The sequence below is a fragment of the Dipteris shenzhenensis genome, chromosome 15 (assembly GCF_047967505.1).
Source record: "Dipteris shenzhenensis isolate YYH24624 ecotype China chromosome 15, Dip_SZ_1.0, whole genome shotgun sequence".
NCBI classification, from domain to species: domain Eukaryota; kingdom Viridiplantae; phylum Streptophyta; class Polypodiopsida; order Gleicheniales; family Dipteridaceae; genus Dipteris; species Dipteris shenzhenensis.
In genome coordinates this window covers 32,062,166-32,078,023 of record NC_141610.1, presented here as the reverse complement: position 1 = coordinate 32,078,023, position 15,858 = coordinate 32,062,166, and the positions used below count along the sequence as shown (strand labels likewise).

The 15,858-nt window shown below is 43.4% G+C and overlaps 1 protein-coding gene across 2 annotated transcripts in view; it reads left to right on the top strand.

The window, feature by feature from the left end:
• The first annotated feature begins 6,981 nt into the window (after nucleotides 1-6,981).
• Nucleotides 6,982-15,858, top strand: part of LOC147893697 (arginine-specific demethylase JMJ20-like) — a 46,324-nt gene continuing 37,447 nt past the window's right edge. For both annotated transcript variants that reach the window (XM_087386079.1, XM_087386080.1), the window contains exons 1-2: nucleotides 6,982-7,405; nucleotides 7,492-7,644. In XM_087386079.1, coding sequence (XP_087242205.1) covers nucleotides 7,175-7,405; nucleotides 7,492-7,644 — 384 coding nt within the window. In that variant the 5' untranslated portion in view covers nucleotides 6,982-7,174. The remainder of the gene's footprint in view (nucleotides 7,406-7,491; nucleotides 7,645-15,858) is intronic.

The window sequence follows — 15,858 nt, the reverse complement described above, 5'->3', positions numbered from 1 at the left end:
CCACTAACATTAATTTCACATCCCCCATAAGAGAGCTGATATGTTTCATTGCCAAGTCATCATTAGTCTCAAAGACAAACCCTAAACTTCTCTCTTTCCACCATAGTAATTGAGATCATCAATGCAACCTTCAATAAAAGTGGGGCATTCCAAGGAATCCTTGAATGGATTAGTCTACATTCCATGCATATGTAAATGCTTAGATTTATTAACTCTATTCACTCTTGGAACAAAACCCATGCTTCTTTGTTACTGCAAAAACATCCCTTCCCAATGATTCAGTCTTACATCCCTTTAGTCCAACTAGTGCAACAAATTGAACACAAATTCATATTTTGGCGCATAATATTTTACTAGATGGTGCAAAAAGGCATAATAATCATCTAAATCATGCCTTGCCATTTTATTTGATATGTAATGTGACCCCGTTTGGTGGACTTGTGAATCAAAAGATATAGGGATGTGAAAATTGCCCAAAAGATGGCATTTTCACATCCCTATATCTTTGCAAGTTGTCAAAATTTGGTTGTTTGACCCAAAAGATGAGTTTTTGACATCCTTGCATTTTTTTATTGTCAAATCCAAATGGCATAACATTACATATTGAATCAAATGACAAGGCACAATGTAGATGAATATCATGCCTTTTTGCACCATCTAAACAAATTACGTGCATCTGAATATAAAATTTTGCATTTTTAGTCGATTTGATGCAGCAAATTTAAAGAAAGGATTCCCATAATAGGGATCGATAAGACACTGTCTATTTTGGCCCCAAAAAAAACCAAATTTGAGCATCCTCTACCTTTTAATTGCGCTTAGGGGTTCACTCTTCATAAATCCATAAAGCATGTGTTAAAAATCACCCCTATTCTTGCATTTCTACATTTTCTCATGTAATTGGTTGAACCCCTCTATATGTTTACATTTTCAATCTTAAAATTGTGACACCCCTTCATAAATATACATATGTAAATTACCTTAAGTTGCTTTTTTATAAATCCCCTCATGCACATAAATTGCATGTAAGTACCCCCATTAAAAAATAACCCCTCAATACACTAAAATGCTATGTTACATGTTTATGAGTGACCCCCCAGGTAATTGCCAAACCCAAATGGGGTCACGTTAAAATAGTCCTTAACTTTGGACTCCTCAATTTCAAGAAATGTGACACATAACCCCTCCTTTTTGAATACTTTCTATTTCAAGCAATTATTTTTTGGGAAATAGATTCTTTCTTTGCTTGCTTGATTTTGGGGGTTTCCATTTTTCGAGCGAAAGCCCTTGAGCGATGAGCAGACAAAAGGTGGGAGGAGTCAAAATATATCGGCCCAAGTCATGTTTAGGGAGCACAAAATTCCAAATTATTTCAAGGAATATGTAAGTAAATATGAAATATTGATGAATAGAGATAGATATAAATATACCTTTATATAATATACGTATATAATGTCCAAGTGGTGACTTATTTTATGACTTTCAAATCTCCTTTTTTCCCCTTTCACCATTGGTTGGATCATGAAATTTTGAGCAAACATCCACTTTACAGTTCCTCAGGATGAGATAAGAGAAATATATAATGCTTTTTTAATAGACCCTCTACGTGTATTCTACCAAAGGAATATGGTTTGAAGAGCTTTGCCCCAACCCTATTCCATCAGCGGAATACCCTTGGAGAGCCTACAAAGAAGGGGTCATAACTTTTGCTCCTTAGCTCGGATTGAGGAGCTGTAAAAAGGGAAAATGTTCAAAATTTCATGATCTATGCAATGATAGTCTTAAAATTATAATTTTAATAGGTATGGAAGAGATAAATTGGAAATATCAAGATGTATATGAGAGTTACAAATTTCTCCTAATTCATACTCTGGAAGGAAGGAGTTCAGTAGGGACCACATTTCTTTAAAAGTACTTAGGTTTGGAGAATTGGGAATATTTTGAAAATCCCTCCCTTGCCTTCCCATATTTGACAATGTATTATAGATTAATTTATGATCGATTATAATGGCTTCAAGTATGAGGTTTTCAATACTCATCCAAGGAATATGGTATACATTGTTATATGAGAGCTTCTAAATACTTCAAATATGGGATTGCGAAAGCTAAGGGAAACTCTTTTAAATCAATTGAATTACCATAATACTCGAACGAGAGTATGGCAGGGAGGAATTTATAGGAGATTCTAAAGTGTTCACTATTTGTTCACATATAGATGATGTTCTCTAAAATGAGGGTTATAATGATACATAAGTAAGTATATGATTCCATAAATGAGAAATTCCTTTGAGAAATATACTAGCATGGTTGGTGTCAAAATTATTGCTCTAACTTTTTTGCTCGTAGGTTTTTGCTTAAAAACTGTGCACATCCATTGATTTTTCCGCCACTTCAATGAATTCCTGCTCGCTTTTTTGGGCTCACTCACTTTTTCCCACTTGCTCCATGGACTGCCTCATTCAAGGAAATCCTTATCTCCCCGCACTTATCAAAAACCTTTTTAAGGCAGGTGAGGGGTTTATTTGAATAACACACAAAAATTATCTAAGTTATCTAAGTAAATTGTGAGGAACTTGATGCAATACTCCTAGAATATTTCTACCATGAACCTCTAGAAAGTTCATGGTCCATTTATAAGAAAAATGGCATGACCTTGCACATATATGTGCCCCACTTGCTAATGAGTCCATATTTTGTTTATATTTTAGTGCCTAGGAAATTTGGTTGTAGCCACTGTACCCATCCATCCATGAGTACATCTTGTGGCTTGCTTCTTGGTCTAGGATACTATTAATGAAAGGGATTGGGAGTGGGTCCAGAGTGGTTTGAGTATTAAGCTTCCTATCATCAACACACCCCTTGAGTCTCCAACTCTTCTTAGGCACCACCACGATTAGAAACAACCAATCACCCCTATCAATTGCATAAATGGACCATGCTCTAGTCAATGTGTCTACCTCACTTGCTTGGCATAGTTGGAGCTCATTTTATACCTCTATTGGCATATGAGCTTTGCATATGATGCTAGGGGAATCTTGTACTGGTAGAGCTTGGGTGGAATATGTACAAGCTGGTGTCAAACACAACTTTGTATCTTGTGAATAATCTTTAATCTTTTGAAAGTTGGATCATGGTAACATTTTGAATTACCTTAACCATTCTAGATTGAGTTCCCATGTTAGTTCAAGAACCCTGTTCTATGCATCGAGTCAATTGGTCATCATCTTGGGCTCATCCAAATCTCATTCTCTATAACATCTTCCAAAAGGTGATTGGGGTAGAGGTGTTTTTATTCTTTGAGCATGTCATGTTGTAGCCTTTATTTGAGATCTATCACCAATTGGAAGATGTTGATTTCTCCCGTGGGAAAGATGTGCATTTCCATGAGTCTAGATTCTACATCTTATGGAATTGATCTTCCACTTCCAAGTCGCAACTCCTCGGGATCTTGCTGAGGCTCATTAAGATTTGTACCTTGGTGTCCCTAGTCTTGATTGTCATGACTTCTGATCCCCAATTATGAAGAAGTTTTGCACTTTTGAGCCATGGCTACCCAATAACAAGGGAATAGGTGTTCTTGTCCATGGTGGTGACTATGAGACTCCCTATGTAGTAGACACCTTTGACTGTAGCAACCACATTCAATAGCATACCTTGGGGATCCATGGGCATTTGGGTTGCTATGCACACTTGAAAAGGAGATTGCTTCAAGCTCTTGAGCTTTATCTTCTTTACTAAAGTCTCAGTAATGATGTTGACTCTTGATCCACCATCCACAATGACTTCCTATATGTGAAGAGCTTTCAAATTTTGCAGACACGTTTTGGAGGTCGGTGTGTCCAGGGGGATTCATTATGAGAGGGGATAGAAGTTGCAGGAAGAGAGCCAGGGAGAAAGGTTGAGAGGGATAGAAGATGAAACACTAAAGGAAATGGAATAGTTCACAACTTACAACTTTGGCAAATTTGGAGGCTTATTATGCCATTTAAGTGTGGCACTTACACATCTAGTGTTCCAAAATACCCAATTTACGAGTCTACGAATTGATATTGAGTGGAGGTGACCAATTCAAGAAAAAAACTCCAAACAAAGCCAGAATGAGCAACTACTTAGCCCATATTATTCTAGGAGATGGATGAGATTAACATGGCTCTCATCAAAGCTGCTATGTTCTTTTACATAGGCACTTGGCCAACAAAAGGAAGCTCTAAACCGCGGCCCTTTCTCATATTTGTAGAAACATCTCATCACAAGTTGGTTTAAGCAATAGTCTCAAAACTCCACTTTGATTAAATGCAAAGGGAGCCGCCTCGATCACAAATGATGACCCAATCATATTTTCAAAATCCTTTACATGTGTTGTTCCACGTCTCCTTGGGCAATCATGTGCCACTGACCAATTAAAGTGCTAATCACCTAAGTCCTTATTCCAAAGGTTCTATTAAGGCCCCCCAAAAAAGAGGTTTGCCAACCCTCTAAACATAATGGGGCTTCGAAGCACAAGTAGAACAATTCAAAAGACCATTTGCCAACCCCTGCCAACAAGAAGAAACAATTGGACCAAAGGTGATATGAAAATACGTGCTAACTAAAACCATCAACCAAAGTGATCACTCTCTAGATCCAAAAAAGGTACCATACAATCCCTAAAACATTACAATTCCTAAAACATCTAGTCTTCATCGACTTCATTAGCTATAGAAAACACGACTTTGTCATCTGAAGCTGAATCTTCCATGACATGCGGTGCTTCTTTGTTCTTCTCATCCCATTTTCGTTTGTAGCAATACTTCTCTAGATGCCACAATCTTACCATGGCAATTGTATCCTTGCTTGATTTTATTGTCACCTTTCAAACCTCTTTTTTTTCATTGGTTGTATATGCAAGTTCGCAGATCCGCCTCCATTCTTCTTTATTGCTAAAAAATAATGCAACTAAATCAAGAAAATCATGGCTCTTTACACTCAAGAATAGAATTTGTACCAAATCTAGACAAATCTAGAAGCAAGATTGTTTTTGCATCCTCTTCATAAACGTTGGAACCAAGAGTTGCCAACTATTTCATAACTGCTTGCATTCAATGTAAGCAAGTCAAGATTTTTTGAATCACTTCTACTAAAATTGAATAGTTCGTGCTTCAGAAGAGCTTTAGAATTCTTCATTTTAGTACCAAAGAATGACTAGAACTATCCAATTTTTTGACATATTCTTCATCCACATCCACATGGAGGGAATATTTTGGATCCAGCGCTCTCCCTAGCATGCCCATGGCCTTTTCATTTGCTTCCACAATAGAATTTTTGTCAACTTCACTACTATTGGATTTCATTTCTGAGCCCAAAACAACACCCCATGACCCTTTTGCATAAAATAAAGGTGAGTTGAAACTACCAGGAAGCAAAGTTTTGGCCATTGAACTCTCCAGATATCCATCTCCATGTCCTTTCCACAAAGATGTAGATGTATGGCTTCAACTATTCTACCAGACTCTCAATTGCTTTTGCAAGAACTTCTCATGACCTCACAAGGACCCTCTCAACACCAAGAATTATAACCACCCTTTTGTGAACTCATAGACCACTACAAGAATCTAAGTCGTCACTCAATAGAGTTACACAAGACCTCAAGAACCTGGCTTTGATACCAAATGTGAGATTTAGATGCTTGTAATACTCACACTAGGTATGATTCCAATCAAGTGCATCACATAAAATGTCAAATGAAATGATAGAGGTAAACATAGCAAACAACCACCTGAAATATGGACAATGCCAGCTCAAGTCAAGTTTCCATGGCTCGCAACTCATAGCATTTGATAAAAGACCCGAAGCATTCATAGCTCTCTCTCACTCAAGTATGGAAAGGTGATGCTTTCAAGATGCAATATTACATGGATTTGTAGCACAATTTTGCCACACCCCTATCATGTTTGTTGGCTACAAGGACCTGGCTCAAAAGACTCTCTATAGACGCTATGAGCAGCTACTCAGCACAACTCTAATCAAAGCCATTGTGTTCTTCTACATAGGCACATGGACAACAAAAGGAAGCTCTAAACTAACTCTTCTCAGTATTTGTAGAAACCCTCTAGAAACGTCTCATCATAGCTTGTTCCAAGCGATTGTGTCAAAACTCCACGTTGATTATGTGCAAAGGGAGCCATCTTGATCACGTATGCTGGCCGATCACTTGTTTAGAAGCCTTTGCACATGTTGTTACACATCTCCTCGGTCAACCATGTGCCCCTAATCAATTGGAGTGCCAATCACCTAAGTCCTCATTATTTTAAAGGTTCCATTGGGTCGCCCTAAAGACTCATATACTCCAAGCCTACCTTGGATTCCCATTTCTTCTTGGATTGCACAGCATCCAAGCTTTTAACAAGATGAATTTTATTCATGTGGCCTGCCAAGAGAGAGAGAAAATGAAGAGAGAGAGGAGGAGGAGGAGAGAGAGAGAGAGAGAGAGAGAGAGAGAGAGAGAGAGAGAGAGAGAGAGGTGAATCTTGCCCAATGTGAGAGATGGAGAGAAATGGAAGAGGAGAGAGAGGGAATGTTCAATGAATGCATGTCCAAATTTTAACAAAAACGTGGACGAGGAGAGAGAGGGAATGAATGCACTTCCAAAAAAGCAAACCCAAATTTGAAAGAGATGCTCTAAAGTCAACACACCAACCAATCAAAGAATTTGAAAGAAAAACACATTTGAAAAATGCTAGATATTAATTTTACTTTTGAAAGGGGACGAACCTTCACTAAGGCCTCCGACGGCAGGCCAAAAATAGGCACTACATTTCGAGTTAGATAATTGAACGATCCAAAAATGCGCATTGTTGGAAGACCGATGAGATCGCGCGATCCACAATAATCGTTGTGCAGGAGCCGATTGATGAAGCGCTTGGACGGTACACGTGGCAAGCCTAATACCTTTGCAGGTAAGAAAGTGCGTGGAATCCGGCTCGCAGCCACCTCATCTATTGCCTGATCCCGGACAGGACTCCGGCCTATGACCTGACCTGATTCCGGGCACTTTCCTACCCAGAATGTTCGTATTGAGAATGTCCTCCCGAGAATGTCCTCCTGCCATTCGTTCCCCTATATAAGATGATGGGGGCGTGAAAATGTGAAATTTGAATCCTAATGCTATGATCAGAAACTCGTTTGAATTTGGAAGATGGCTCAAGAGAATTGCAGCTCCGCGGTGAGGGTAGTTGCTCAAGTTCCTTTGATCGATGGCTCCCTCACACCTTACTCTGAATTTAGAGATAAATTCATGAGGCCCAACCTCCCTGTGCTAATCACCGGCCTCATGCACAATTGGCGAGCGTCCACCCAGTGGATTACGGAGAGCGGTACCCCCAACTTGGGTTTTATATCCAGTCACTTCGGCAGCTCAAACGTACAGGTTGCCTGCGATTTTTCAAGCCGCTGGCCTTCGATTGTTTCCCTTTGTTTTCGTTAACGTTATCTCTCAGTAGCTGCCTTGAGCAGGTTGCGGAATGCGGCACGAGAGATTTTACCGATCAGAAGAGACTGGACATGACTGTCTCGGAGTTTATTGCTTACTGGCACCAGATTAACGCAAATCCACAAGAAGGCAGCTCGCTCTCTTTGCTGTACCTAAAGGATTGGCATTTTGTCAAGGTAGTGCATAAATTTCTGTTCATGCTCTTTAGCGGCAGAGAAAATAAGGTGCTTGTGTTTTGATCAGTAATATATACAGTCGCCTAGATATTAATAACTTTTTTCCCCTAGATTTATGAGAACACTAGGATGTACAAAAGATAACAGTCTCTTTAAAAGGGACATACTGCCCAGGCTTCCACAGTGTTAAAGAGTAGAGCTATATTCTTTTTCATTAGCTAGAAATTCCAAGGGGGGGTCGAACTCCCAAGCGCGGCTAGCCAGGGCTACAGTTGAAGTAAAATGTCATGCGACCCCGCTCCATTTTGCCTGCCATGGAAGATTTTGACAGTACCCTTCCTAACCTTTAAGGTTGGCATCCCTTATCCACAGCTTTGGCCAAGACTCGTATGATGTGATGGGACCTCAGATGGCACTTGGATCCTTGATAACTCACATACTTAGTAAGACTCATTTTATTACATGCGTAGCTGACCATCGTCCTTCAGCATGTCCCAAAAACTCAATTGTAAGACCATGAGGCCCTAGTCAACCTGACCGCCTCTCAGAGCTCATCCCAAAAGTACATATAGCAAGCTGACATGGAAGGGGGATGCACCTCTTCATGGGGATGCTACCTATGAAGAGACGGTGGGGTAGGGCGATACATAACTCTGAAATCTGTCCACAGAGCTGTCATTAAGCACAACGAACGTCCCTAAACAGAGAAAATATGTTGGGTGGATATATTACATGTGAGGTCCAAATGCAAACTTTTGCAAGAACATGTGCAGTCAATATGCAGTAATGGTAAACGACGTGACGTGAAATCTAATGTCGAAAATGAGGGAAAGATTGTCTGGAAATGGCCGAAAGACTCTACTGTGGAATGGACAAGGGAAAGCCCTATGCTGACTCCAAATGACCTTGAGTTTAGCCAATGGCATCATGAGGCTGTAATCAACTCAATGTTAAGCTAGTTGGATCCGGGACTCGTGGAATTTGAAACTCAAAATTTTGAATCATCGATAGAGAATGATGTAGGTGTGCCTTGTATGGGTAGCAAGAGGACACCGAAATGATGTAGAATTGCCTAGTCCATTACATTATCTCGTAGTGCGAGGGAGGAAGACCTCAAATTTTCAAAAATAAAGCAATGCCCAAGCCAAGTAGCATGGGAGCAGCTCAAAGAACTAAAGATCACCTTCAGTGTAGGGCAATCAATATAGATAGCTCCAAACTGTAGAAGCATTTAAAAGAACAATTGCAGGAGGGCAACGAGATGGCGGATAGCCTTGCCACAAGAAATCTGTATAGATGAGGCGGTGACGGTGATCTTGGTCAAAATAAAGATCACAACTATGAAAGGCGCCATCATTGATAGAGGATTTGGTCCTAATATCATATTGGAGGATTTGAGGAAGACACAATGGCTGGAGCAACTGAAGCTGCCCCCCGTCTCCATTCCAAGTCAAGTTGGAAGATGATCCTCGACAGTTGTCAAGAAATCACAGGTCGGGGGAATTGGAGATTAAAGGCCAATTCCCTCAAGGTATGGAAACCCAACTAATGGAGATGAGTACAATTCAATAGGAAAAATTGATTTATTCTAGGTAGTAGTCAATCTCAAAGAAGATGAAAGATTGAGAAAATAGCGAAACAGTAGGTTATGTTCCCGTAAACTATACTGAGCATAGACAAGGAGAGCGTGCAAGTTGAGTTAAATCTGTTTATTGAGGAGAGCCTCTTAAAGTCCTAGTTAGTCACATCTTAACTTCTGAGTCTTTGCACAAGTTTATGACCTCTTGACAGAGTAACGAGATGTCTTTGCTTGTGATTACATGGATGATGGAATTGAGGGGTGTAGCACCCAAGTTTAGTCACGCCAAATTCCTATCATACTCGATTCGTGGCCTGTAAGTGTTGGAAGTTTAGGGTCAATGCCCCACCTGTGAAACCCCAAATAGGAGAGCAATGGGGCTCGACATCTACAGGATGTTAGGTGCAGGCTGTGCCACATGTGCACAGGTAGAGGAATTGAGCATGACTGGCACACGGGCAGCAGACAGTCTGCAATGTGGCCAGCAAGCAGGCGTCTTCCTGCTCCGGCCTTGATACAGGCCCCAAAATGGGCAGAAGGGCTGCTACAGGACAGCAGGGAGGCGTCTACATGGCATCACTTGTACAGTGTAGAAAAGGGGGTAGGGGCAGATTAGAGAAGGGGGATAGAAGATCAGAAGGGAGAGGGAGGAAGGGGGAGGAGGGACCCAGCAAGTAGCAGGAAGGAGGAGGGAGAGTAGATAGCATTAGAGGTCACATCAAAAAATCCCTACAAAAGGTGTGGAGATGGGCTTATATAGTCCCCCCCTCCACTATATCTCCTTTTTGCCCCTTCTAGGCCTCAACATCCCCTAGCCACCTAACCCTCACTAACTTGGCCCAATTTTCATTACAATCCACCCTTCCTAAAAAATAACATTGTCCTCAAAATTGCAAGTGATGGTTAGGCACCAAGGCCCCTGGCTGTAAAAAGGACATACGCCATCATGCATGCTCCAGGGTCAAAAGGAAATGTGAAATATCCCTTTGCCTTGGGTGTTGTGGTGCCTCCGCCGTCATGTGGGTGGTGATCTATCCTTGCATGTTCATCATCACAAAGCTCCACAATCACATATGTTCTGGATGTCCCCATGGATTTTGTTCTGCACACCCCATTGTGCTTTGCTGTCCACTTTTCTATAGCTGCTGTATTTGGACTCAAACAGCTCCATAAGTTTCTCTAATCCCCTAACATTCCAAGGATCTGGAGTTCTCACACATGAGACAACATAGGGCTCTCTTACTTGGATGCTTGCAGACATGTCTTTCGGATGTCTTCCAAAGATAACGTCTTTGCTGAAACATGGTGCATCAAGCCTCCAAACAGCGAAATGACCTGAGAGAGACAAATGAGGTCTGCTAGGAGTCATATAAGCATGGTCCCACAGTCGTTCCTTGCCGCCAAATACACCAAAGTCCAACCCCCTAACAACAGAATAATCAAACACATTGTTTGAACCTGTTTTGGTACAACAAGGAGGGGGCATTGGATAAAAACAGGCGAATGCCAGATCCTGTTTGACCTCAATTTGCTTTAGGCTGAAAAGGGTCTGCCGTGTTGTAATAAGAAGACAGTACAAACATGCACATCTCCCCAAAAGCTACCAGCCTTGTGCAACACGATGTGCATGTGCTGACCCGCAGTCTTGCGTATGCATGCATCTTTGCTATAATCCTCAAATACAACTAATCATGATCCAATCAAGCCCTCCAATGAGTACCCCTTCTTTGTTGAAATAGAGGCATGAGCTTGCATGTGTTGATATTCAAGATATGCTGCAACCAAATCTGTAATAGAAATACCATTCATTGGCTGCATGCTTCTGGCCCTTTTCCCACACAACACCAGCAAGTTGCATGGAACGTGAACATCAAAATTGGAATGACAAGGCCTAGTCATACATTCTCTTTGCAATCATTCCTTTCCAAGTGGCTCCCTTCAAGCTCAGTTGGTTCTTTTGCAAAGCTGTCTCTGCTTAAGCTCTCCATACAAGGCAAGTAACTTCATTGTTGATAAGCTGAAATAACTGCATGCGGTATAAGGAGGCATAATGCCCTGATGATAATATGCCAAAATTTGTGGCCCAAAAACCTCAGCAGCACACTGCGTTAGGAATGCAATCTTAATGGATGAATCTCGGGACTTGTCTTGCTGGCTTATGTCTGCAACTTGATGGATAAAGAGCTTTTCAACATATTTCTGGATTTCTAGCTCATAGTAGTCAACCTTGGTGAACTGTAAGTCCTGACATCACCCTCATAGTTTTGGTTCGTCATGTGCACATGGATGTTTCGCACTAGATTTGGGTTGTATGAGTATATGGTGATGCCTTTTGGGTCAACGAATGCCCTGGCTATCTTTAATTGAATTTTGGATGGTATCTTCCGACCTTATAGACAGTTCACAGGTAACTTCTTCGATGACATAATCATCTTCTCAAAGTCCGAAGAAGAGCATAAGGAGCATCTTGCTGTTGTTTTCCAAGAGCTATGTAATCATCAGCTCTATGCAAATAGCAAGAAAAGTGAATTTTTACTAGAAGAGATGCAATACTTGGGGCACATAATTTCCAAGAATGGAATACGGATGGATACGACGAAGATCGAACCATCCAGGAATGGCCAGAGCTGAAAACTGTGCATGAAGTCTGTAGTTTCCTAGGCCTTTCTTTATATTACAAAAGATTTATCAGGCATTCTGTTGATATTGTGTCACGGGCATCCACAGCCCGTGGCCATACTGGACTGCCACGCAGGCAGCCAGCACAGCAGCAGCCCGCACAGCAACCGTCGCAGCAGCAATCGCGGCAAAGGCACCACGCCAGCAGCCAGCCGGCTGCCACGTGGACTGGTCGGGGCCACGTCAGCCCAATCGGTGGGCAGCAGTATGGTCAGCCATTTCGGTCGGTCTATTTTGAGACCCAAGGGGGCCTATTAAAAGCAGCCTTTTGGCCTTCATTTATCATCCACTCCTCAGGCCTTCAAGCCTTCAGAGTAGCAAGAGTCAGGCCTCCCCGCAGTAGACCAGCAGGGTAGCCTCAGCCTCTTCAGGGATCTAGTGAGGATTCACCTCCTCTAGGTAGTCTAGTCTTCTAGTTTTGCAGTGAGGGTTTCAGTCCCTCCATACAGTTGTATTAAGCTCTTTGGGCATTCATTATTCAGTTGTATCTATTTCCTCTTCGGAGGTCCACTACATTCTCTCCCTCTGATTCTCTCACTCACATCCACAGCTCACTTTGTGTATTGAGTGCATCATCTTGCAGTGCAGTTAGTATTGAGCAGGAGAGAGAGTGAGGATAATTCATCTCCTGCTACATTGGTATCAGAGCTTCAGATTCTTTCTTGAGACAGAGGGAATTTTTTAAAGGGGGAATTTTGACCCTACCAAGAACTAGTGGTAGTACCATACTCCATTAGCCGCTCCCTCCCTTACTTCATCACGTATCGGGCCGGCTCTCGTCTTCACCCGCTGGTCTTTACACCTTGCGGCATGAGGGGACAATTCGTTTCCAGAAGTTGGGGGGATCAATTCAGTCAGGGACAGCCCCATCATTTATGGTCCAGACAAGATCCGGTAAGGACACCATGAGCACCAGTGAGCAGTCCAACACAGGAGGGGAGGGTTCAGTGCCTCCACCACCACAGAATCCTGCAGACACTTCCATGTCTGCCATGACAGCCATGTTGCAGGCTATGATGCAGATGCAGCAACAACAGTCCAAGACTCTCTTCGCCCGCATGGCCTAGCTTCAGGAGATGCGGGAAGATCGTGAGCAGGCCGCCAGAGAGTGTGAAAGGCTAGCTCGGGAGGCCAAGGAAGAACGCGATCGAGAGATCGGGAAGCAAAAGAAGAACGCGATCGGGAAGCTCGGGAAGCCGAAAGGGCAGCTCAGGAAGCAAAAGACGAACGCGATCGAGAGGCTCGCGAAGCAAAAGAAGAACGCAATCGGGAAGCTCGGGAAGCCAGGGAACTCTGGGACTGCGAGGCTCAGGAGGCCAAGGAGCTTTGAGAACGTATTGCTCGAGAAGAGAAGAACGGGATCGGCAACGCGATCGAGAGATCGGGAAGCAAAAGAAGAACGCGATCGAGAGATCGGGAAGCAAAAGAAGAACGCGATCGGGAAGCTCGGGAAGCCGAAAGGGCAGCTCAGGAAGCAAAAGACGAACGCGATCGAGAGGCTCGCGAAGCAAAAGAAGAACGCAATCGGGAAGCTCGGGAAGCCAGGGAACTCTGGGACTGCGAGGCTCAGGAGGCCAAGGAGCTTTGAGAACGTATTGCTCGAGAAGAGAAGAACGGGATCGGCAGCTTCTCATTTCTCTACTTCGACCATAGGGGGGAGAAAAGGAGAGACTTCCACCTCCAGCCAAGCCTTCTTTTCCAGGGAAGCTCAACTTCACACGGTACGATGGTAAGCAGGAACCCTTAGTGTTGACTTCATGGCTCAATCAGTTCGAAAGTTATTTTTTAGTGATGCCTACGAAGGACGAGCGGTGCATCCTAGCATCCATGCACCTCACAGGTGAGGCGGTCACTTGGTGGCTCAAGTGGCAGAAGGACCACTATGATGCAGACGAGGAGACATCTCTCTACTGTTGGACGGAATTCGTGAAAGATCTTCGATCAGGGTTCCTGCCACCGCAGTACTTGGACAAGCTTCGGAGTCAGTTCTTCGAGCTACGCCAGGGAGACATCAAGACGGTGAATCATTATGCCAATAAGTTCACTCAGGTGTTTATAGAGTTGCAGTTGGAGGACAGTCTGAAGCTGAGCAAATTTCTCCATGGGCTGCGTGCAGACATCCAGTGGTATGTCAGAAGTTTCAAGCCACATGATTATGAGTGTGCATATGAGCTTGTTCAGAATTTTGAGCTCATGCACAAGGGTCAAGGACCCAAGCCGCTCAATAGTAAGAAGCCCCCGGACTCCTCCGCCATAGATGGAGGAAAGAACGACCTATGCCAAAGAGAACCGCTGCTTCTTTTGCCATGAACAGGGGCACAAAAAGCAAGATTGCACGCATTTCAAAAAGCACCATGCCAACGGATCCATGTCCAGTGGCCCTTCTCCGGCCAAGACAACCTCAGTGGTTATAGAGGAGATTGAAGAAGATCAGTAGAAGGGGGAATCTCACCAATTTCCCTCCATGTTTCAGTTCTACGGACAAATCGGCGGTCAGAAAGTCCTCATCCTTGCAGATTCAGGGAGCTCGGAGGACATCATTGCTACCAAAGCTGCTCAGCGAGCCCGGTTGACTCTCACCCCGTCAGTTACCATTGCCCTCAATGGGGCATTCATAGGACAACATGCGGAGAGCAACCAGGTGGCCTCAGGGGCCACTCTAAAGATAGGAGGATGGGCCGACACCCGTAATTTCCGGGTCGCACCAACTCAAGCAGCGGACGTCATCTTGGGAGCTCGATGGTGGCACTAGTTTGAAGTTTGCCCAGACTATCAGAACCAGGGTTTGGACCTCAAAATTCGTACCACGGGGGTAAGTTCATCGCTTGTCTCAAGGACACTTTGCCTCGCCCTTTGATTTCCGCAATCCAGATAGCACGCGCAATTCGGAAGGGAGGAGAAGCATACATCGTCTATGTCAACGCGACCAATACGAAAGTTCCGAGTCGGACCCCTGAGTAGGAAGCTTTGCTTCAGCAGTACCAAGACATTTTTCTCACATCGAGCTTGCCTCCAGCCTTACCATCCAGTCGGCCAGAGGACCATCGAGCTGTTGTCTGGATCATCACCTCCCCGCAAGTATCCTTACCGTCTTAGCAAGACAATGGAGGAGGAGCTTGAGCAGCAGTTAGAGCAGTTGTTACTTAGTGGCTTCATCCGCCCTAGTAACTCACTGTATGCAGCTCCGATCCTCTTCGTCAAGAAGGACAATTCAGCTCGAATGTGTGTGGATTACCGCGCACTGAACAAGCTGACCATCAAAAGCAGGTTTCCCATGCCACGGATCGATTACATCTTAGAGCGTCTGAACGGAGCCAAGATGTTCACAAAAATTGATCTGAAGAGTGGATACCATCAGATCCAGATTCATGAGCCGGACATTCAGAAGACGGCTTTCTGCACAGAAAAAGCCTAGCATGAGTATGTGGTGATGCCCTTTGGACTCAGAGGGGCACCGGTATCCTTCAATCGTATGATGCTTCGAATCTTCAAACCATTGATTGGTAAGAGTGTTTTTGTATTTCTCGATGACATTCTGATTTTCTCGAAGGATCCAGCACAGCATGTGAAACATGTTCAACAGGTTCTTCAACTTCTGAAGGACAACAAGTCATACATCAACGCCAAGAAAGGCAGTTTTTTCTTGGAAGAGGTACATTACTTGCGCTACATCATCACTCAAACAGGTGTTCGCCTGGATCCAGCCAAGGTGAAGGATATTATGGAGTGGGAGGTGCCTACCACATCATAAGAGATTCGGATGTTTATGGGCATTTGCCAAGCCTACCGGAAGCATATCAAGGATTTGGCAAAAATTGCAGTACCCATCACCGATTTTTTACAAGGACTAAAAGCTAGGAGAAAGCCTATCACCTTTACTCCAGCAGCTCTTTCAGCCTTCGCCCAACTGAAGGAGGCAGTTACTACAGCACCGTGCCTAGCATTGGCACAATGGG